General features: G+C 44.8%; 1 protein-coding gene across 2 annotated transcripts in view; it reads right to left on the reverse strand.

The window, feature by feature from the left end:
* The window catches only part of PELI1 (pellino E3 ubiquitin protein ligase 1), a 43,860-nt gene extending 28,706 nt beyond the window's left edge, over nucleotides 1-15,154 (reverse strand). The window contains exons 1-2 of one of the 2 annotated variants that reach the window (XM_048298383.1): nucleotides 14,871-15,154; nucleotides 2,511-2,675 (exon numbers count right to left, since the gene is read on the reverse strand). In XM_048298383.1, coding sequence (XP_048154340.1) covers nucleotides 2,511-2,565 — 55 coding nt within the window. In that variant the 5' untranslated portion in view covers nucleotides 2,566-2,675; nucleotides 14,871-15,154. The remainder of the gene's footprint in view (nucleotides 1-2,510; nucleotides 2,676-14,870) is intronic. The other variant, XM_048298386.1, reaches the window with a different exon arrangement.
* Nucleotides 15,155-24,857: the final 9,703 nt, after the last annotated feature.

Below are 24,857 nucleotides of genomic sequence, written 5' to 3' on the forward strand. Positions count from 1 at the left end.
ACTGAAATCAAAGATCATAAGAAAAGCTTTCTTCTTAATCAAAAGCAACATGAAATCTCTTTTTCACCACAAATGCACAGAGTAATCTAAACCAGCTCCAGTGTACAGAAGACTGAATCCTTTGACAGAACTTCAGCCTTTCAGGTAACTGCCTGCAAACTGAACATGCTCCAAAGATGGTTTTTAGTGTGGCACAAATGAAGAATATCTAACTAAATTTTAAAAAGTAAAAATACTTGCAGCCTGTAAGTTTAGCCCAGACTGGAATTCTGCAACAAGATCCTCTTCCTTAAGGGTCTTTTTAAAGCATGCCAAAACCATTAGTTAAAAGGATAATCTAAATAAAGCCATTGTTAAAAAAATAAAACTACATCATGCCATGGCTGGAACAGCTAAGGTACTGGTCAGGGAGGAAGGATTATTTCCTGGCACAGTAACGAAGCAGCAGACTTCGTTCTCTCTTTCTATTACTATATTAAACCTTCCCAATGTATCACAAAAATAAAACTGAGATTTGGAGCTCATCTGATTAGCAGATGATCAGTTGTACTGAGAAGCAGGACTTTGTTTCTAAGCATACTGTGCCAAAAAAAAATTGAAGCCCATGTTCTGTTTTTCTTCATCTACGAGGTCACTTCACCAAATCTGATTCTTGAGCCCAACTATGCAGGTGTAAGTAAGGATTCAGCTGCACTGAAGGCAACTGAATTCAGCAGCATAAGCAAGATCACTATCAGCCTACCTGCGCAAGACTGTACTAGAGCAAATCTTGGCGGGACATGTAATTTAATTCACCTCTCTGATTCTGGATAAGCCCCAGACCTTCAAAATAATTACAATGCTGTCAGAGACAATGTTCACTGTCAGTTACAGTATTTAGTTGTCTACTGTTTCTCTGAAGGGATGAAACACTTAAATGCCAGCTACCCTCCAGCTTCTTAAGCCACCAGCTTCAACTTTGTTTCACAACTCCTTTAGAATTTTTCCAAGTGTTTTTGGCCTATATACTAGTACTTGAACACAGCAAGTCCTCTCTGACCCACCATGTTTCATGAGATAGAATCTTCTTCCTAATGCATTTTCCAACAAGACTCTCAAGTTTATGTTCTAACGCCTACATTATTTTAAAAGCTCTACACCATACTGCATTATCTGTTGAGCTTCCCTTTGAAACACACTTGCAGAGTTAAGGAATTTTGGACTAAGAATTCACTCATGAAAGAAACTTGACAGAAAATTGAGAGGCACAGTGGAATACAGGGCTGATCAGAAACTAAAATAAATATGCAGCATGAATTCAAGTCAGCAAACTCATGTGAAATAATGAAGTGGTATTTCCCATACCTAAAATGTTTCAGGCTGTTAACCACCAATACTGACTGCTCATAGCTAGTTTTGGGACTTTGGCAGTTGAAACAGAAATGGCAGCCATTGAAGCGCTGATAGCTTTGATCATGAAAAACATTATTATGATTAGCATCTCATGCCTATTTGCTCCAATCCCCTGAGATGTAAAATAAAACCATAAACACTTTCAAAGTTACATGCCAAAAGTCCTCTCACTATTAATCACACCCTTTGTACTTGAGGTTGTACTCTCAATTTCACTAGTACATTAACTCCACTTGAAAACTGGTCTAAGCAAGGTAAAGTTGATGTTCTCACAACAGTATATTGTGAGTTGGCTCAAGCAATACTGAGAGGAGGCAGCAGCTGTTGTCCTCAAACCAGACAGCTAAGGAAAAAGAACAAGCCACAGATATATTCACAGGCAAAGCTACTGAAAGCAATGCAAGAATTTTAAGCCTACCACATCAGAAGGATATATAGTCAGTCTAATAACAAAACTTAAGGCACAGCTCCCTGAACCTCTTAGGAAACTCCCACAATTAATTTGTTTTTCCTGAGTTAGTGAGAAAACTCAGCTCATGGAAAAACTCTGGTCAGCAGGTCTGGAGTAAAGACAGGCCAAGGACTGCATAGCTCAGATCTGGGGAGGGGGAGCTATGTGTGTGCACAGGCCAGGGAAATGAAATGGAGAAGGCATCACTCTCAGCAGGTAGTAAATACTGTATCAGAGCCTCTAGAAATAACCTTAGCTAGAAATCAAACATTGGGGCACGAGAAAGTAAATTTGGTACGGTTTAGAAGGCATCTTGCTAATATAATACTCTGCATTTTTATAAAAGCTGTGAGTGGTTGCTGTAGTGAGATACTGTCCAATGAACTACTTAAAGCATTATCTTCCATGTATTCTTTAAAAAGATAGTGATTAGAGAACAAATACCTTCACAGATAGTTACAGCAAGACAATAGAAATAGTTTGTATTGTTCTACACTTGTACTTTTAGCAGCTAATCTCAATCAAAATCTTCCAGAGGTAAATAAAAGCTTTATTTGAAAGGAACCGTAGAAGTAGTTACTGAATCCTCTAGACGAAAAATTTGAAAAGTTCATTTGCAAGTAAAAAAGTTTGTTCTTGTAGAACAACTGTGTAGATGCAAACTCACCATGTCCAAGCACCTCGAGATTGTAACCGCACTTCCACTTGGATTTACGATACATAATCAAAAGGCTCACGCGCAGAGGGAAAGGGACCTGTTGATGATGGTGGCTGTCAACAATGAGCTGAGATCAGTTAGCTGCTAGTGCAGACAGGACAACGATTTTCAACACTGCGAGAGAAAGCCAGAGTGAGACCATATGGTTAAGCCCCATCCACATCAGCACCAACAGGGAGCATCAGCAATTGAGAACTGTCAGCTGGCAGAGGCACAGGTAGGAGATCTACTTCTCACTCACAGCCACTGTAAAGAGTGGTTTTGTAGAGGTTAGCTCAGTGTCTACTGGAACAAACGTGTCTTTGACCACAGCATATACCATTCTCTCCAGTCAATACTTCTAGTGCAAAGCAACTCAAATGCTCAGTTCTTCCAAATTATTCAGGGAATTCAGTTGCCAGTTGGTGTGCTCAGGATTTACTGAAATTTAAGAATATGTTCTGGCATTATACTGGATAAGCCATAGTTTTACATTTACAGAAGACTGCCAGTTGCAGGTAAGCATTAGACAAGCGCTGTCAGCAGACACCCTGGCTGTGTTATCTAAAACCCTGCAAAATAAGAGAGCTGAAAAGGCTGGCTTTAACTTTAAACTACTTAGAGTAAGGACACCTGGACCAGATGAACGCCAGAGTTCCCTTCCAAATTCTTTTCTTCATTGACAAACCTGGCCACTAGCGGAGAGGCATGAGCTTTGCATGCAAAGACAGAAGCCCTGCATCACAGAGCTATTATTTATCACCTATTTGTATCACTGCAGGATTGCCTGGATTTAGTTGTTAATGTATAGTAGGAACACATTCTGCAGTTAAACGATTTTAAGGTGGCATAAACCACTGCTGCCTGCAAAAGCAGCAGGCCTGCCTGTGGCACAGCAGTTACATGGCACAAGGTTCTCCACAACCATGATTTCCACAGATCCATGCTCCAAACTGTTTCTCAACTGGGATTTACTCAGTGCAGAGTGCACCTGAACAGATGACAGGAATAAAGAGTTGGGACCACCTTCCATATGACTTTGTGTTCATTTCCAGGAAAACAGTAAAACTATGTATTTTTAAATGCATGGACCAATTAATAGTGAGATAACAGGAAGTAAGAATTTATTTCTGAGCAGTACTTAAAAGCTGTGTTGAATCTTGAAAAACAAGGAAACTTAACTACTCTCATTTTCAACTAGAGCTAATTTTGTTTTCTGTATACTTGCTCTTCTATTCAACTTATTTTGTTTTTTTAGGTAACAGAAGCTATATTCATCAGTAAAAGACTGCTCAGTACAACAGTAATCTTATTAGCATGCATACTGAGTTAAAACTAAGCTTATATGAAGGATGTTTTAAAATTAAGCTTGAAAACAAGCACAGTAACAGCAATAAATGAAAAAATTAAAATCCTGTCTCAGTTACAAAAACACTCTTGGAACAACCCATAGTTCTGTCTTCATCAAGGCTTAGTCATTTCCTGTACATTTCTTCACAGGGCAGTATTTTGTCTGTTCACATTAATGCAAGTTACCATAATCAGTTGCTACAATAAAACCTGGGGTACACCAACATTAATACAGGTTATTGCCCAGTTGAAAAACTCTTCCACCAATAATTCTTCTGAATTGATGACTTGGTTGCATGCTGGGAAAGCATCTTCTGACCCTGCCTGGCAAAGATAACCTGCAGAAACTGAGCAGGCCCCAAAAGAGACTCCAGTACATGGAGCGCAATAAGAAGACAGGTGTAGGTCACAAAATACAGTCTCTGAAGATCGTGAGGTAGTATCTGAAGGTTGTCAAAGCTTAAGTAACATTTCCAAAGATTAATCAGGATCTTAGAGATGGAGTAAAGTCTGAAGTATAAACCATGGCTGAGAACTAGACACCCGACTTAAAACCATGCTTAGTACTTCAGCAAAAGAGGAGGCCTAAGAAAAACCACCAGCTGCCGGGGGTAAGCTTACAATACAGACTAATTAGGAATTCCCCCACACTTTAACTACAATGATTACTATTAACAGGGAATGTAGAAGTCATTGGGATTTTATGTCTCTATCAAGAGACAGACTATCTACTTAGGTCTTTGAAGCACTGAGCAACTTTACCCTCTGCTAGAGTTGTTGAAGTTGCAAAGCAGAAACCAAAACAGACTGTCATTTAATAAAAGCAGCCTCAGCAGAAGGAGTGAAAGGGAAAACCCAGGCCCCACCGAATGCCATGCTGCTCCGCATCAACACAATGGAAGGGAATCCTGTTCCACTCTGAGTGTTATGAGCCACCTGGCCAGAAGCCATGCTTATGCACAGCTACTTGGCCTTGAGGGTTGAAAATAAAAGATGAACAGCCAAAATTTGAGGCCAGCAGACACAGCTGTCAGGCAGGGATCAGCAGACCTGAGGACTGCAGCATTACAAATGCTCCAGCCCACGTTGGTTGGCAGTTTTGCACTATATCCTATTCTTTCCCTCAGTTATTTCCTTCCTCTCTTTGTCTACCTACCATAACTCCTACTTGTGCTCTGCTTCTCTCCCCTACCTCTTCCCTTTTTTGTCTCTTTGGAATCCAAGGTCTTTCTGTCAGGCTTCTTTCTATTCATACAGTATGGAAGTGCTGAAAAATCAAAGTTCACAATTTTTGCTACGTTCAGCTTCCTGTCTCGGGATTTTATAAAAATCAAGTTTCTTGAAAGACGGTTGACAGACTCTGTTAACACTGCCCTCAGTCACAACATACCAGTCAGTATTAAAGCAAAGAGTTCACAAATAATGCAGTGTGCTGATTTAGCTTCTACAAATGGAGAGTTTGGCCACTGCAGAGATGTCTGATCTACAGCTCTCAGTCACATAAACAGTCCCCAGCCACAGAAATAAAGACTGTCATGATCCTTCCCCAAACTCCTGCAGGGAAAAAAATTAACATGATAGCATATTGGATGGAACAGCTCTAAGAAAAATCAATAATAGTAGCTGTAAAATCTAAAATTAAAGTAAGCCTGGTTTTGATGCTTTCAGTACACACGGTACATTAAATTTGGCATAAGCCCGATGGAACATGAAGTACTTGTGGACAATGTCTGCCAAGAGCTAGAAATATAGTACTTAGTCTTTAAAGAACAAACAGAGAGCCTCAGTTCATTTCTACTTTACGCATCTGAAAAAAAATTAAATCAAGGTGATCTTTCTGAGGGAACATTTGTACTAAATCTAATTGGTGTGCTTTGTGCAATGCTGAATGGAACACATGCCCATTGGCAGAGAATCACCATTTGTCATTCTATAATCCCTTCCACTTGTAACAAAAGGTTACAAACAGATGTTAGACCTCCCCACATTCCAAAACACTGTGCTTTCCTGCTCAGCATCAGGCTCGTGCCTCATGTAAGCGCTCTACCTAGTTCTCAGTCATGTTGACACTTCTAAACATCTGACACAGTGAAAGCAGAAGAAAAATGAGAAGCCTGAACTCAGGCAACTCACGCTGCACAATCATTTTTTTCACTCACCTTCACATTTGTTGGTACTTCATCAGTTTACATGCCTCAAAGCAGGGCAAGGTTAGATTAGTAACTGAATAGTTATTTGCACTTCCGTAGCAGCCTCCAAACATTAACAAATTAAGCATCAACAACCTGTGAGTTCCTTACCTTTTTTAAAATAAGGACAAAACCCAAGAGACAAGCCTAACATCCATCTGGGACTTTGGAGACATCATCCACCATCCCAGCACAAAGGTTCCTCTCCCTGCCACCTCCTATATCCTGCACTCCTTTCTAGTTGAACAGGAGAGTGGAGCACAATTCCAGCTTTGTTAGTTTCAGTCGCAGCCCCGCCTTGGGAAACTGGAGCAGCAAGAGAAGAGGAAATAGGCAATGCTACACTTGACACCAGCCCAAAGTGAGGCAAGAAACTTCTCATGCCATCTCACTCTACATGTCAGCCAAGCACTGTCTGAATCTTTAAAGCTGTTATTTCTTGGTGATTGAGGTATTGAAATATATAAAGCAGCCAGATAAATCTGACTGTTACTCCTCCTCAATAATAGCTGTAAAATAATAGCAGAATGTCTACACTACTTGCTATTGTGGACTCCAAGAGACTGAAAGACACCAGACACGTGATTATTAAGATGATAATGTTCACTTCTCCCTATGACTGGTCTCTCTTGGCATTAAAGTAAGCGTTAACTCTTCCCTCACCTTTTGGATCAGGCTCCTCTCTCTGCTCCTGTTTAGAAACTGGCAACTTGAACAAGTCCCTCCCCAAAGTTGGAGAGTAAGGGAAAGGCAGCAAAAATTCTTGTAACACTTCCCCTCTTGAGGCAGAGGTTCCTCTTGCTGCCTATGTATATCTCAGAAGAGGGATATATGAAAGCTTATTTCAGTGAGGAAAAAATTAAATAGCCTATATATATCGGCATAGAAATTCAAAAGTAGTTGCTGTATCTAAGTCACAAATGGCTTACAAGCCCACACTTTCTACTAGAGCACGCTGACCTTTCTCAGCCAGCAGTGAGAGGTACAAGAACCTACCCTATGCTCACATCTGCTCTTCAGAAACCCTCTGACAAAGCTAAAATACTAGCCACAGTACTGACTGTATAAATATGCACACGTGCAAGAAAAAAAAAAGGATAAAAATAAAAGCTATTTGTGCATTTACTTGCCTGCATGATCAAGTTGAGTTCCTCAATTTCAGCAGGTGGCTGATAGCCTCAGTACAGTAATACATCACTTCTTTTAAAAAAGACAAGAGAAAAAACCCCACCAAGCTGTTACCCTCATCATGGTGCACTCCAGCCCTTAGGAATAACCTTGAGCAGTTTACAGAAACCTCACCCCGCAGGCAACAGTTCACCTGCACCAAAAGGGAAAGCTCAACTGGAATGATAGTTCACATCCACCAAATGCAGTACCTAATAAATACTAAAACAACTGATGTGGGCTACCAGCAGCATAGTAATTACCTTATTATTTAAAAAAAAAAAACAAACCAAAGATCCAGTATGATGGATCCACCTACCACAGGAATCAAGAGATGATGACTTGGCCATGAAAGCCATCTAAGCACAAAGGGGTGATCAACTGTCTTCAGACTAATATGCATTACAATGTAATTTGTCTAAAGCTTGGTCTGCTACTCCCAGAGTACAAAGTGCAGTTATAAATATATATGATATGTATATCTATCTATCTATCTGTATGTATGTATGTATATTAAAACACAGTCTTGTAACTCTAAGAGGCACAAGCACAGAAGACTGGAGCAGGAAGCAGTCTTTATCTGAAATGTCAGCACTACCATCACAAATTTGCCTCAACATTATCACATGAGAAAAAAAGAACAAATGAAACATTAAGTGTCTGCTCTTGGGCCTTCTGGTTCTCTGCATTACCAAACTGAAAAACTGTTAGACCTTTGTCCTGTTAAAAAGTAGTTTTTAACCGACTGTCTCTAAGTTTCAGGCCATTTGAGCTGGTTCTCTCCCAGCTCTTTATTCAAAGTACATTAAATAAATACCCCCACAATTAGCGGGTGTTGAAATTAGGTGTTACCACAACGACTTGTTTTATAGTTTGTCTCTTATCTTCTGCACTGTAACTACTCAACTGCACAGACAATGTGCTCGTGCCACTTGTGGGCATGATACAGTTTTTTGTGGACTTCTGAAAGCAGCATCTTAAATCTGAAACCTAATTACCATGAAAGCTTGATCATGAAGATGAAAACAGCAGTATTGACTGAACAGTCCATAACTCTGGCTTCTCAAATATTAAGTCAACCACTCTGGTTTCCTACACAGGAGGAACTCTCCCAGTTTCTATCAGAAGATTTGTTAGCACGTTCCATTTTCTTTCCTAAATTCAAAAGACTGCAGTTGCCCAGCAAAAAGGAGTCAGATCCAAATCCAAGAGGGAGCACATACCCTACCTCCAATATTAATAAGGGTTGCAGCCACTTTACTCTCTTGCACTGCAGCACGGAAGTTCAAAGTTATCTTCTGCTAACCTTAAAATACAGCAGCAATCTAAACACAGCAACTCTAATATCTGCCTGCATTTACTTTCTTCCACATTGAGCACTCCTCAGAGTATTTGAAGTGGGTCAGGAAAAAAGTAAACAAAGCTGAACAAAGAAAAATAATTAGTGGAAAATGACACAACTGACATTTTTAGAATATAGCAGTTTATCCCAGGAGGGGCATTAAAGAAGGAAAATGAGCAACAAGTTCTTTAGAAGTAAGTAAATTACTTACAGTAAACCTCCACGTATTTTGCATTTTTACCCCTAGCCTCATACCAAATAAAGAGTTCAGCTCCATGATCTGACATAAGGATCACTGCTTATTTTCCCTGTTGAAACTTGTGTTAAACCACAATTAAGGCGATAATTATTCCTGTAAAAATATTGTATGGAACTACAACTGCTTCAGATAAGTGGAAAGGATATCAAGGTAGCACAAGACAAAAATCTCAGTATATATATTAACACTTAAAGAGAAGAGGAGCCTTGAGATTTCTTAGCGGAAATTCTTCAGGGACCACTTTTATCATTTAACGCGAATAATTTGTCTTAGGACAAAGAAAATACAGATGCAGTACTTGAGCTTGTATGATTTTAAAAATCTAGTCTTTACTGTTTAATACTGCTAGACTATTAAAAGCAGAAGGATCTGGGAGCAGAGAAAGTGGGCACTTTGGGGCAGACCTGTTGGAAAGGCATGATCTTGACTCAAGGAGAGGAACTACGAACATATGGAACCCTAAGCCTAACTTTGTGACTGGTTAAACCTTGTCTTACAGTGTAAGGAGGCCATATGTGCAGGCTACACAGGCACACGAGCTCCCTTTCCAAAAGTTCACAGTTCCACCTGGGTGCCTCGCAAGCTGTTCCAGACAGATCAATTCCTGGGCAAAGATGACTGGCTGGTTGAAATGTTTTGAGCTAGATCTAACCCAGAGATGCCAGTTTGACTGCCCTGACCCAAAAAACAATGAAGCCATTAGTGTTTTCAGCCCAGATCAAGGGGTTATCATCCGTGGGGATAAACTGGCAGGGACAAGCTAACTCAACAGCTGTGACTTTCCTGTTGCTCACTGCACGGTTCAGACAATTAAGCAGAAACACTGAAGAGACAAGCAGGACAGTGTGAGATGTACAAACCACATCACCAAGTTTGTTCTCACTATGCCTTCACAAATTCTTGCAGGCCTTGAGCTCCATCGGTGTCAAATCTTAACAGTCTTTTCAACAAAAAACAAATCAGTGCCCTAAAATTCAATCTCTATTCCCTACCTTGCCCATGCAATAAGGAAAATAGGTACCCCAGCTCAGAAAAGAGTATTTGTAAGCATTTGTAATGAAGCCCAAAGGGTTACATAGTTACAGAAACATTACAAACTTGAAATACAAGCAGCTAAGTACATCCAGACAGATGAATCAACTGGCAATAGAAGGAAAAAACCCATTGATGGTGGTCTACTTAAAAGAAAATTCTGGCTAGGGAGGGATTTGTGTTTTATTATTTTTCTGTATTTTGGTTGCTTTGGGTTGGTTTTTTTTTGTTTTGTTTGTTTGCTGTTTTGTATCTTCAAGTCCTAGCTCCAACAGACTATCCCCCAGAGAATCCTACCTGACTAACTTACTCCAAACCCGTAACCTGCAAGTACCCACACAGTATTTTTCTTATCGATCCCATTCACTCAAAATCTCAATCAATCCACAAAACACCATTATCTAGAAGCTATCCATATTATCAACTACCCTTAACAATATCAAAAAATATTCTAAAGACCATTTCTGGTTTGGGTCTTTTTAACTATAGCCTTTCAATACCCTCCTTGCTGTTCACACATACATACACACCCTAATGTAGCCAGACTGGCACCTCCCTGCCCCAATTAACTCTGTACTATTAAAAAAACTTCTCACAAGGAACGCTTTTCTCCCTTCTAAAAACACATTTATGGAATTAACTTCTACAAACAGGGTTGGCACAGAAAAACATCTGGTTGGCATAGCTGTCTAGCCAACGTCAAGGCAGATCAAGAGTGTTTTGAGCCAACCTTGACACATATCCCAAGTCTTCTATAACATATACAGGTGAACAAGGAAAGGGAGTGTGAATTGAACAAATCCTCTTCCTGACAAGAATATGATTACTGGACCAGAGTAAGAGGTTTTGACTGCTCCTAATCCAAAACCTGCAATATAGCTTTAATTAGAAGAATAAAATTATAGGATACTCCCAATCCTGAAACCACAGCCAGAAATTCACTCCAAGGTTTAGTCCACTCTGCTTTTGAGTATGAGATTCAAGCCCAAAATTCAGCATTTACATTAAGTACCATGGGTGGCATTCAAGTCACTGTGATTAAATTCAGCAGCATGGATTAAAACCAAGGTCAGCAGATTAACTTTTATTACCTGCTCATGCACTGAGCCGTGCTCCTGCATGGCAACCTCCAGAGGATACCATCAGTCCTTAACCAAACACTTTCACCCAGGCACTGCATTCAGTCTCAACCAAACAAGCTGCTGACTTGTTCACACTTGAGCCCACGTCCCCAAATGCCACCTCACAGCACTTACACCTCACACGCCAGCCAGGAGACATTGCTAGAGCAGGATTGGTATTGATGAGCACCTACCTCCAGCACAGGGTGCCAGCAGAGGACAATAGCTTTTTCCTGCAAAGCCTGTAGCTTCCAGTCAACTATTTCACAATCACTCATCACACTACAGGGTTATTCCAGAAAGGTCACTTTGAGCAGCTAGGAACATTTGGTGCTCCAAATCACATCACATGTGTCAGCAAAAGAAGTCCATGGCACAGAGCTCACCTAGGCAGCCCATAAGCTGTGCATTCACTCGTGCAAAGCACCCAGGAACCTCTGCCTACCTGAAGAAAAAGTCTCTTTTCAAACCAATATAAATACAGGATACTTGTAAAAGAATATACTCATAGTGCAAGGCTGTCATTTTTCTGCAAATCAAGTTATTGTCAAAGAGTTTTTACTACTTTTAGCAGAAGGCAGAAACAAGGTAGAGCTTGCTTTTTTTTTAAGTTTTAGGATGATTTCTAGCAGGACAAACAGCTTCCATCTTTTTTAACTTGAAAGGCAGGCTTTTGAATACATACATTCAAACATTTTATACAAGAAACACAATCACTTGTAACTATTAATGGCCACATCCATTACAAAACATTAAGGCCACAAAGAATGTGCCATGATGCTACCTTATTGCCCCAGCCCACCTGCAAGCACGCAGTGGAGAGCCCACAGCAGCACACGGACAGGGAAATCCAGCCCATGAGCTGCCCACCACCTCCTGAGAGGCACAGAGCCACTTAAGTTTTGCCCAGCTGACATGATTTTTCATAACTAAATTGCTGTTTTACCTTCTTCCCCATGAATCTTTTCATCCAAGTAGGCTAACTGGGCCTGACTGGAGATGCAATATTAATTTCAGTAGGACTGGGGAACTACAGTAGGAGTGTGACACTTCCTGGGGCATCCTGCTAACCAGTAGATTGAAAGGAAACAGAAACAAGATCAGATGGAAACATGCTTGCTTTTTTTTCCACTGAAACTCAGCAGCATTCAGCGGCACTCGACCTACTTCCTATCCCATGGCTTTGCTGTCACTTCCTTTGACAGTTTGTCAGCACGCTTGTGAATCTGGAGATTAAGGAATGAATGTCTAGGAGGCAAAAGAGCCGGACTTTTTCATCCTGATGTTCAGTCAAAACTTTTACAATCTAACCAGCAAGGCGCACAGTGACCAGCCAGCAACAAGTACCTCCAATTACTGGCATCCAGCAGGAATTGCTAATCAACTGTGTAATTTCGCTTACAAGTATGCACTTAAAGGTGACTGATTTCTCATGAAACACCCTCATTCTTCCTTTCTTAGCTCAGGGCATGGATTAGCATCTACAAAAAGCTTTGGGTTTTCTGCTTTCCTGTATTCCAGAGTTCCTGTCTGAAAAGACATTTTATATCAAAAAATAGTTCTAATTAGCTCCTTACAAATGAATAAGAGTTTTAAATACCACTGGCTACAAGCACATGATCCTCTACTTTGTACCTACAAACACAGTCACTAGCTAAAAATGCCGAAGTGAAAGGATCCTGTTTGCCATCCCTGGTTTCTTAATAGAAACCAATACTGCTACCAAAATACAAAATGGTTGTAGCAGAGGTAGTATGTTAAGTTCTACTTTAACTGAAATGCTAGTAGTTACTCAGAATGTAAATTTCCAAGATGAACACTAGCACGGTGAGCTGCTGTGTTGAGAAACAAATTCCAGTGTTTGGTAAGAACGGAAACATTCATCAGGCACACGTTACACGATTTTACCCAGCGTAACAGTAGGTGCTCCTACATGTTTAATTCATTTGAAATAGGAGATGTTGAAGCTTAAGGTACCCGGTAGCAACCTATATACAACCAAAATGCATTCCTAAAGCTTCCTGCCAGGCCATTCACACGACTTCAAAGAGTTAGGACACTGATCTTGCACAGCACTAAGAGAGTCTAATTTTCCAACTACCAATGCTCAATTTTCAACAAATCATGCTTTTTCTTGAGGGGAAGGACAGCGGTGGAGAGGAAAAGGGGAGGTGTCCCGTGCAGAGGTCTGAACTTTGGCTCTACATTACTCATTCCAAAATTGTCGGCCTAAAACATTCCAAAGCCACACAGACCACACAACACATGCAAACGAAGATCTGGGCAGCCTGTTCATCTCCACTAACCTACAGGCGCCTTCTGGAACAAAAAGCAACCGAAGACGTATCATCAACAGGTCATCCGGCTGCTTCTTTGTGGGAAAAAAAATTTGAAACGCTGCTGAACAGAAACCGGAAACGGCCTTTTTTTTTTTCCCCGGGTCTCCCCCCGCCCCCAAACGCGTTCAAAATGAAAAAGAAATAAACCTATCGCCCTTCAGATGCAGAAGCGCCAGCTTCTAGCTAGCTGAAAGGCTTCGTAATTTTCCTTGCCAAGTAGTGTTTTTTCAAGGCAGAGGAGTCCCAGAGAAAAAAAAAAAAAAGAAAAAAAAAAAGAAAAAAAAAAAAAAAAAAAAAAAAAAGAAAAAAAAGGGGTGGCCTTTAAGGCCAGAAACACCAGCGTTACAGCCAGACTGCTCTTTCCTCACATGTATTCCAGAAGCTGCATTTTGCAGAGGTGAAGTAGCTGCAGTTTTTGAGGGGGCAGTTAAAACAAAAACCGGGGGGGGGGGGAGAAAGATCCTTCTGGTAATAAAAACATAACTGCTTTAAAATATACCCTTTATGAACGAAAATTATTCGGCTGAAAACACAACTGCTCCTCTCCCCTGCCTTTTGAATATCTTCTCTACAGCTGTTGCAGGCAGAAATGTCCCCTTCGTACTAGATCCTCCTGAAAACGCATTATTTAACTAGGTGAAAACAAGAGTGAAAAGAAAAGCCGGACACAAGTTGCGCTGGACGGCGGGCTGCTCACAAAAGAGCCATAGCTGAGGAGATGGGAGAGAAACCCTGCAATTCCCCCAAGAAGCTTAAAATTAAAGACACAACTTACCCACCGCCTATCTGGATTTTTCCAGAGTAAAACAACATCAAATTTGGAAGAGCTAGGGTTTTAAAAAAAATTTTAAAAGTCCAAAGAAAAAGAAGCAAGCTTTCCCACCAAGATCTTTCAGGTTAACAACAGCCAGACAAAATCTCCCTTTGTTTTGTTGTCACCCGCCTGCGTGCTGCTCCCATTCCGCGCTCCGGCACGGGAGGCTGCGATCAATGGACTTCGCGGGGGAGGCGGGGGGAGAGCTCGTTCTTACCCCCGAAAAATACATATACCGCCACCGCCGCCAAAAAAAAATCCACCCCCGAATTCAACAGAACCCTAGTGTTCAAGTATTGAGCGACTTTTTTTTTCCATTTTTTTTTTTTTTAAGTGATGTTTTTCCCGAGGGCAGACGGCTCAGCAGCCGCTCCATGACAAAGAGCTTCCCCAGCACATCCAGCTCCAGAGCGGGGCCAACTCCGGGCGGGTGGGAAGAAGAAAAAGATTAAAAAAGATTAAAAAAGAAAAAAAAAAAAAAAAGAAAGACAAAAAACTTCCCAAACCCCCGGGGGGAAAAAAAATAAGAATGGAGAATTATTTTAGAACCAACCACAACAACGAGCCCTGCGAGGCGCAGTACAAAGCGCGCAGGGCGGCGGGGAGGGGAGGAAGGAGCCCGAGGAAGGAAGGAAGGGGGCAGGCCCCGGGCAGGCCCCCCACCCCTTCAGTAGCAGCGCGCGGATGGGGCTCTGTCGCGACAAGCGCGATACTCACCCCAGGGAGGAAGGAAACGGGCAGAAGAGGCACCCCACGCCGGCAGGCCGGGAGCGGGGGGAAGGGGCAGCCTCAGCCTCCTCACGGCCGCACGGAGGGCGATAGATCCGACTGGACGACAAGGGGAGAAGCCTCAGAGCGCTCACCTCCGGCCGGCAGGGCTCCGACGGGCCGGTGCTGCGAGCCACAGGCCGGGGAGCAGCGGCGGCAGCTGCCGGGAAGCGGCGAGGAGAAGAAGCCGATGGACGCCGCCGGCTCCGCCACCCTCACACCGACTGCCGCGCGCCGCCCCCCCGCCCCGCCTCACCGCGCGCCACACCAGCGGGGCGGGGCCCAGCGGGGCCACGCCCCCTCCCCGCCCCGGGGCATGGCGGGAGTTGTAGTCCCGTCCCGCGCTGAGTACAGCCCGTGTGCCCCCGCATGTGCGCACCGGTGCGCAGGTGTGTACCTGTGCGCAGGTGTGTGTGTGCATCCACCCACCTGCGCTTCCTGTGCTGCCCAGCGCTGGAAGCCCCCTGAGCCCCGGGCTGCCTCAGAGCCTCAGAAGGAGCGTGGCCAGCAGGTTCTCCCCCTCTATTCTGCTCTTGTGAGACCCCACCTGGAATACTGCGAACGGTTGTGGTGTCCCCAACATAAGAAGGGCGTGGGACCAGAGAAGTCCAGAGAGGGGACATGAAGCTGATAAGAGGACTGGAGCACCTCCCGCACAAAGACAGGCTGAGAAAGTTGAGGCTGTTCAGCCCAGAGAAGACTGAGTGGAGAACTCACAGCCACCTTCCACTGTCTGAAGGAGAGCCTCCAGAGGAGACAGAGAAGCTGTAGCAATAGGACAAAGAATAATGGGTACAAACTGAAAGAGAGGAAATTTAGGTAAGGTATTAAGAAGATTTTTTTTAGTGTGAGAGTGGTGAGACACTGGAACAGGTTGCATGGGGAGGTTGTGGATGCCCCAACCCTGGCAGTGTTCAAAGCCAGGTTGGACAAGGCCTTGAGCCACCCAGTCTAATGGAAGGTGCCCCTGCCCAGGGCAGGGTGTTGGAACAAGAGGATCTTTAAGATCCTTTCCAACCCCTTGACATTCTATAATTCTACAATTCCATGTGTGCACGTGTGTGTGTATGTGTACATACATACAGGTGTATAGAAAAATGTCTGTATGTGTATATACCCATATCTGTATGTGTGTATATATATATATATTTCAACTGAAACACCCTTCTAGCCACGTAAAGAAAGACTATATTAATTGATTTTGTTCTATGTTTTCCACAGCTTAAGAGAAATCACAGCCTTGATGTGGTCTTCAAATATTTTTTTCCTATACATGGTGAGAAACAGATTTTTTAAGGGAAATGGGAGTTTTTATCATCACATCATTCAGAAAACAACGTGGTCCTTCCCCAGCACAACACATGAAGTCAATGGAGATGCTTTCATAGTCATCACACCATGAGCTGCTGAAGCATTATCCAGGGTCAGAAATATTAGTGGTGCCAGGTTGTGTAAACTCTACCTGTCATTAACCTGAGCTTCACTGGCCCTGGGGTTTTTAAGGAGAGATTAAGAGATATAACTCACAGCTCCCAGATTATAAGAACAAAAGGGGTCTGGGTGATCATCCCTCATGATCTCTGGCATAACCCTGCACATCCCAAAAATAGCTTTTTCCTCAAATGCAGTATTCTTTTGAAACACCTGAGATAAATATAGTCCTGATGGTAAATTCATCACACCCTGGCTTTTGGTGGCTGCTGAGAACAAAGCCCGGTGTTAAAACTGAGCTCTCCTTGGAGCGTTTATTGGTTTGCCTTTGGATTTGCCATAACTTTTTTCTCTGTGCTCGGCAGCTTGTTATTCCCTGCCGTATTTCCAACCCAGGTGTTTCCAGCCCTCTGATGGGGGCATGCTTTAGTCTCCTCTTTGCCGAGCTCCCGATACCGGCATCCCCTCACCCTTCGCTACGGCGCAAGTCAGACCCTCACCCCTGCACAGGAGCATACCCCGCATCTCCCCATAGCTGCTGGACATTCCCACGGGACTCAGGCATGAGGGAGTAAGGAACACATGTGCAGGCACGTGGCAGATGGGTGGCAGGTGACAGCACTGCAGAGGCATGGTGGAGAAGCTCCTGCCTCCAACTCCGACATGGAAAACCTGCTGAGTTCTGCCTGTGAGGAAGTCATGTCTCAACCCAGTGACCAGGAGCTTCCTTTCCAGACATGGTGGGCAAAAGTTGAAGGAAAGGGGATGGGAAGAAGGCAAGGGATAGGTGGGAAAGCACCGCAGTCACGGACAGGCATCACGCTGGAATGAGCGGCTGCTGCCTGACCCCTGCGTGCTGCCTGACGCACTCAGAGCTTTGCGTGTAGTGAATCACTTGCCACACATGTGATGTAACATGACAGTGGTAATAGATCTCATTATTATCCAATTTACTAGGGGAAACTGAGGTGTGGAGAGGTGAATATTATGCCTGGGGCATACTGAGACCAGATTACAGAAGGCCTCACGCTGCCATCCCATGCTCACTTTACTAAGCCATATAGGAATTAGGTGCAGCTGGCAGAAGCAGACACAGAGCATGCTGAAGAAAGCCTGGGGGAAGAGGATGAGCTTGGCATTCACAGTACAGAGCCTTGCCCTTAGCCTTTTTGTCCTGCCACAACAAATAATCCCTCTTGCTGTGTTGAATGGGGTCCCCTTCAGCTCTCAAGAGCTGCTCCAGGTTGCTGTCACACGCTGTGCTCTTCTGTAGTATCTGATGGGATTATTACTTTGACCCTTGGGAGGCTCTTCCCTGATTTTGCCTGGCCATAGCACCCTCCTGCATAAGGCGAAATGATGGTGAGAGATTTCCAGTATCCCAGCATCCCTGCTGCAGCCTTGACCCAGCTGCCTTGAGGATGGGCCCCAGGTGCCAGCCATGCCAGTGCTGAGCCTGGCCCTGTCTTGGGAGAGCACCTGCAGCCAGACCAGGGCTTGTGTCCCGTTGCTGACCATCTTTTATTTAACTCTAGATTAGCACCTTCATGATGGACTTCTGTTTCACGAATTGGCCTAATCCCTTCTTATATCCATGCAAGCATTTATCCTTTACACAACCCCCTGGCTCAGCACTGCTCCTGGTTCCCTTTTCATCTTGATCCTGCCTCAGGGTTCATTTCTTTCTCAAAGACGTTTCAGAGGAAGCTTAAGAGACAAATCAGCATTACAAAGCATTCCTCTTGTAGGAGAAACAATTTTTAGAAAGCTTTTCTCTCCCTACTTTAAAAAAAAAAAAGGAAACAGCTGAGTTTGGTGACTGTTTTTGGTATTTCCTTATATTTAACACATGTCCCTTGCTATGGAAAAAGGGCAATCACCACTGAAGGCTTACAGCCCTCTGTGACATGCCCAGAGGTCTGGAGAAGCTGGTGCTCAAAACTGGGCCTCAGAACTCAGCTCCTTGCTAGCAGGAAGCCTGGGGGCTGCTTTTCCCTCTGATCCTGCCATGTACCCTTGTACCATAAGCTTGTACCACTACATGGAGAGACAGCAGGGAGCTGGAACATAAACCACCCAATGTTTTGGGGGAGTCAAGCTGGCCTGAGGTGACCCAGCACCATGGATAATTCCCTGGAGAAGGGTGGGTAGGTAGGTAGAGCATCACCTTTGCTGATCCGTCTCATTTCACACCGGTTTTTCCCTCCCAGCACTGAAACTTGGAGCTGCAACTCAGCGAATTGAAGCCCTGAAATCATCTTTGATATTTAAACAACTATTTTCTGTTTTCTGACAGCCACATGCTGTTCCAGTGTTCGTGTCGAACAGGCTCTCTGAGTCAGATGCAAAATAAAGTGACACATGGTCCCCTCTAATGTTCCCATCAGAGCACGTATCGTCCTATGATCTCACTGCGGCAACAAGGAAACAGCGAAGGCTCTTGGCCAGGTTTCTGTGCTGCTCTTCACTGCACATGGCCCCAACAGCAACAGTTCATTCACACCTCACTGCCCCTGTCTATATTATTAAATAAAATGATCCCCAGCCAGAGTGGCTTGGCTGGGCTCAGGGCCACGCTACTGAACACTGCGTCCCCTAAAGCACCATGGCTGGGCCAAAACTCTTCAGTGCATCTCCTGGCCATGCCCAGATCATTTTCCAGACCCAGGCTGCCAAGTTCAGCCTGCCACAATACTTCACCAAGTCCTCCCCAAAACCTTGGAGAGGCCCCTCATTCCTGGGGGAGAACCTGTGTCTCCAAGGGGGTTCCTCACGCCTCTCTAAACCGGCTGCCTCCCTGGGTTACAAAACTGAAGTTCGCATCACCTTTCTCATCCAGCCTGTAGGATTCCAAGGGATTCTAACCTACACCCAAGCAAATTTCATTGAGGACTGATGCTGCTGGGACTGAGCATGATGACAGGGTGCTGGGCAGCTGCTGGTGCCACGACATGCTGCAATTCCTGCCTGCGTGGGTAATCAGCGTGGCTCAGTGCCACGAGCTGTGATTAAGTCATTAGTCAGTCGCGTGAAAATATTTGAGATTACAAGTCAATGCTGAATTCCTTCTTGGAAGGGTTGAGGAAATTAATATTTAGCTCTGGCGGACACGAGGTAAGAGCTTGTCAAACACAAGACATGATGCTGTAACCCTGAGCACAGACGTCGCCTGATCATCAGATGTCGGGCTTTTCCAAAGGAGCATGCTAATTCCTTCAACTTGTTACAAACTCAGCCTTGGGTTCGTCAGGGGCTAAACATCAAATCATGGTAGAAAAACTGAAGCACCCTGAGCCTGGCAGGTGGTTCTTTCTTTTCCATGCCCAGTGGTGCACACTTGCACCTGCACTGCACTCAGGCAGAGTAAAGGGGTGGCTGTGCAATCATCCGCAATCAATCAGGCCGATCGCATACACCGATTAAATTATGTTCTTCCACCAGTTCTTAGAAATGTAATTTGCTTTAAGTTAATAAGCAAACATCTACCCTCTCAAAGTGTATTTGCAGATCTGTAAAATCAAGGGGCACTTCAGAAAAGCAGCAAGGAGGGAGGGAAGCAGGAATGGAGCTGTGGTACCAGCACAGTGTTTAGTCAGGATGCTGCTGGAGGTGTCACAGGAATTGGCCACCTGGATGGACATGTGTCAATCCCCCTGACATACATTAATTAATTAATGATGTGGGACAAAATCTGAAGTTCTTTCAGATGACCTCCCTTTGAATACAACTGCAAAAGAGGAGGTTTAAGCAGAACATAAAGCCTCCTGCTGTCGCTTCGCTGAGGATGGGATTGCACCCCATGGGCTCTGGGATGTTTTTCACTGCTTGTCCTTGAATGTGGATCTGGAGGAAAAATTTGTTCTGCATTTGCAGTGATTTCTACACCAATTCTGCCCTACTTGGTGCAGTAAGCAAGACCTCCACCAGCACCTCCCAGGTGCATCTCTTGGGTTGCTCAGGCAGGAGAAGGTGCTTGGCTGCTGCTCAGCATCACAGCTGTCCTCCCAAGGACCATGCAAACACCCATCCCAGCTTTTCCATGCATCCACTCCCAAAATTAAAGTCTTTTCCCCTCGCTCTTCTCTTTCTTTTGTTCTTCCCTAAAACACGATCTCTGAAGCTGTCGTGTGGAAGGACATCAGCCTTTTCCCAGGGAGGGGGACATGGCAGCATTTCCCCCTCACCCAACCCACAGCACAGCCCAAAAAATGGGGGAGGCAGGTGTTACTTGAGCAAGGCATATTTAAATGCCTTTAATGAGGCGAAATGAAAACACCATGCGTCGCTCGCTACAGCTGCTGGAGGGTGAAGTAGTAAGAAAATCAGTACATAAACTTCAGTATGTGAGTGCTCCCAGCACCCATAGGATGGGTCCAGTTTATAGCTGAGCTCTCCAGCCCCTTTTACACATCAGGAAACTGAGGCAGAGAAAAATGAAGGGGCTTGGCCCAGAACATCAGCAGCATTAGGGCCAGCACTGGAGCGTGAGGCAGGGACATGCTGAGGTCGTACCTTACCCATATTTTAAAAGGACTGGCAAGCAGTGGGGACACCCACAGCACCCATATCCATCCGGATGTTTCAGCCTTCCATCTCATACCCTCCTTCGAGAGGAACAGCCACTGTCTCCTTATCAATTTAACACTTAGAGACCAGTCTGTGCTGTGCCTGAGTCCAAGATGTCTACCCATGGGTTGGTTGAAGAAACAAATCAAATTCTGAGTCCTTGAAAGCACACAAAACCACAGATGTATATATATTTTTGCCTGCATTTAGTATAGCAGCCAATGCGATCTTTTTTTTTTTGGTCTGGTTTTTTTGTTTGGGTCTTTTTTTGTCTGGTTTTTTTTGTGTTTTTTTTCTCCCCCTCTGCATGTCATGGAAGATATCCTCTCTTTTCTGCCTGAGAACTCATCTGCCAGAAGGCCTGCTTGTTGTAGCTATGATTTAAGCCACATGAGCTGGCTGCATGGTAACAGAGTAATACTCTTTCTTTGGCTTTCTCACTCCAACAATATGATTAATACAGTGTTTTATTGGATGGTTTAAGTCTCTGAGTCCAAGGAAGAAGTTAAAGGGAAGGAGGCCACCATGGGCTCTGTCAAAACAAGGTTTGTTTAATCATTGCTCCAGGGAGATTTGCAGCCAGGACCTGATTAAAAGTCCCCCTGAGGCCAGGCTGGCCTAGCCACCTTCAACCCTTCATTCTGAGGGTTGTGAGATGCCTACAGAGAGTCCCACAGTGTCCTGACTCTGGCTGGACTCACCAGGTCTTTTCTGGGCAGCTCCAGAAGCACCCAAAGGGAGGCTCAGACACCACTGGTGACATGGGTAACATCTTTGGGAGAGGAACTGAAAAGCTCCTATCAGCTGCAGATGCTTTTGTCAATGAGCTTCCAGGGTTGTATGCTGAGTATTTCGAATCTCAGTTTCTCCATTCAACTGAGGAGTCCTGTGGGACATGGCAGCTCTTGATCTTTCTTCTCTGGACCTGCTAGTGCCCATTGTGTTTGCCCCTTCTCTGGGGTCTGCACCTGGGTTTTGTGGTCAATACTCAGCCATTCATAGCTGTGTTTCATTCCTGGACTGATATGACTGATACCAAATCCCCTTGCTCTCACCTAAGGGATCAAAACATTTCCTGGCAATGCACTTTAATTTGCATTTACAGTCACTGAACTTCATTTGGCATGATCTTGTCTTTCAGCTGGGAAAACTTCCCTCCTTCAGCCCCTCGGTTTCACTTGGGCTCTCCTGAAGGAAACCACTGGGGTATTGTAGAGGAAAAAGCCCTGTTCTGAAGGTGTCTGCAGGCTCGGGGTATGGCAGCCTGCTGAGCAGAATGAATCAGAGCTGTGAAAGTACAGGCTCGCTAACAGGAGCCAGCATCCCACCTTCCCAGCAAGTGCTCAGCTCTGCCTGCCCACCAGCCACGACTCTGGGGGCTCCACTGGGTCCAGCATCATCCTGAGGAAGATGCAACACCATTCAACCCACTGCTGGTGGTCTTTGCCAGAACCCCACCACCACCAAATGGCCTCCAATGGCTTGGTGATGAATGGCCCCTAATACATATTGGCTGTGTCTGTGACAATGAAATATCCCATTCCAGAGTCTCAGCACCACTTTGGAGCAGGCTGGCGAACTCAAGTACTGACAAGGCATGGTTAGGAGGTGGTGTGAGTGGGAGACCACTCAGAGGCAGCTCTTTGGATGGGGACACCTCATCTGGGGCTGCAGCAGGTTTTGACAGCAGTAGGACATTGTTAGCTGGATTCAGGACCAGGAAGCCACCCATGACACACTTGATTTATTGATATTTGTGTTGTCTTTGGCGCTTGATGACGGCCCAAAAGCCACTGGTACAACCCAAGCTCATCCTCTTCCTCAGTGCCAACAACACTCATGCTCCTCGGGGGGAGTGACCAATGTGATGCCCACCAAGCCAAGGTTCACAGCTATCAGAAACAAGGCTTTGCCAGCAGGAAAACTAGAAAGTGGAGGGGCAAATGTGTTGTTTCCTAAAACCTCATCCCCCAGTTGTGCAAAAGGGGAAGAGAAATGAAACGATTGTGGAACGCCTTGTGAGTCACTCAGACACTAAGGTGTGGTATCACAGAGCTTGGCAGATCCGCCCTTGCTTCGCTGCCTCCGTGGCTGGAGCCAAGCAGCTTCTCGGGACTGGGTGCTGACACTGTTCCTGGGCACAGCTGATCACCCAGGAAGATGTGCTTGCTCCAGGGCCACCCAGCATCCACATCCCAGCAAATCCCGCTGGGAGCGAGCCTTGCTCTGATGCAGCCCAGCCATGCCAGGACCAGCTGCTGCCCACCCCTGGCCTTGGCAGATGGCATCCCTTGTGTTGCTCTGGGATGGGACACACAGATGGAACCAATGGTGTTGTCTTGTACTGCCCGACAAACCGAAGGGAATAACAAAAACTGCAGAAGCAACATGAGCAAAGTATCAGAGAGGCCAAAAGGAGGATTTTTTTGGATGCAGACTCATAGCAAAGCTGGGCTTTGACCCCTGTGAGGCCAGGAAATGTAGGTGTGGTGTCCACACCTGAGTCTGGTGGCAGCAGTTTTCCCTACGTAGCAACAGTTGTTATGTAGCAATAATACTTGGCAAATTTCAGGGCACTTGAGAAATATTAATTAATCTGCCCATCAGCCTTGTCAGGTAGGCAGCTAACTATTTTCATCTGTGCTTTACAGCTTGGGCAGTGGGACCACAACAAAAAAAAAAGCAGCAGTTTGTCCGTGGTCACAGCATGAGCAGCTGCCAACATAAGGGTAGTGCTCAGCAACTGCCTCAGAACAGGAGAGCTGATGCAAAGGAAAACCAGATAGTGCATCAGGAGAGTCAAAGGAAGCACCTAGCTTTCAGTCCAGTGAAGCAAACCTCAGAGGGACTTCCCTGCTGCTGGAACTGGCATTTCATAGCTCAGTTTAATTATACTAATCACTTTGATGATGACTCCTGACATTCACCTTCATTAGCCACTGGCGGCCACGCTCAGCTGCTGCGACTTCAGAGCTATCAATGTCTGCTTTAAATAACCCATGAGTAAAATCAGCTGCGAGACAGTGTGTCTGGGCTCTCCTCTGGCATAGCCTGCATGGAGGTGGCTGGGAATGCAACACTGAAGCCAAAACTGCAGTTTAACCCTGGTTGAGCGTAGGTATGGTCTTTCTCTGGGTGTCTTGGGGTGGGGAGAGCTTTACTCTTTGGCATTGAGAGCAATGGCAGAGTGGAACTGGAGAGTGGGGGTGACGTGCAGGGAAGGACCAGGTGAGGAAGTCCAGTCCATGGCACCATCTTCCCATTCGCCTTGGGAATGATGTCGTTGCTACACCTTCTGTTGCATAAACAAGTAGTTCATGCCATAACTAGGCTTCAGCCTGGGGGTGTTTTTGCCCCAGTGCCCACTGTCCCCATACAAACAGCAATTCAGGTCATACTGAGGGTAGTCATACCCTAAAGGCAGGGGATCGGACAGCTGGAAGGGCAAAGCAAAAGGCAGGAGGACACGTGGTGCCACAGCCATCCTTCAAAGCACAGGGCTGCATGGCCAGAGAGCAGCTGGACCCTGTCCCACAGCTCTGAGGCCCTTGTTGTGGCCACGCTGCCCTTGCTGGCAGTGTGCTCTGCTTGCCTTAAACCAGGATGAAACGTAGGAAAATCACAAAATCCCAGACAGATCACGAAGGCAATTAGGTGTTGTGATGCAGCTGCTTTGGTTTCCTTCCTGATGGTTTGTTGTGCTGCTTCCAGCTTGATTCTCATTTTACTAGGAATGCTGCTCAGGGAACACGGACAAAACTTTCAGTGATGCCATTTGTGAAAACAGAGGAATTTGCGCTCTCCCAAACAAAAACAGAGAGAGAGGTGAGTTGCTATTACTCTGTAGTTAGAGATGCTGCAGCAATGCTAAATGCCATTTCTCACTCTTATGTGAGCGATCACAATTATCATCCCCAGAAAGCTGAACAGGGTGATGAT

The sequence above is a fragment of the Corvus hawaiiensis genome, chromosome 3, assembly GCF_020740725.1.
Source record: "Corvus hawaiiensis isolate bCorHaw1 chromosome 3, bCorHaw1.pri.cur, whole genome shotgun sequence".
In the NCBI taxonomy this organism is placed as follows: Eukaryota; Metazoa; Chordata; class Aves; order Passeriformes; family Corvidae; genus Corvus; species Corvus hawaiiensis.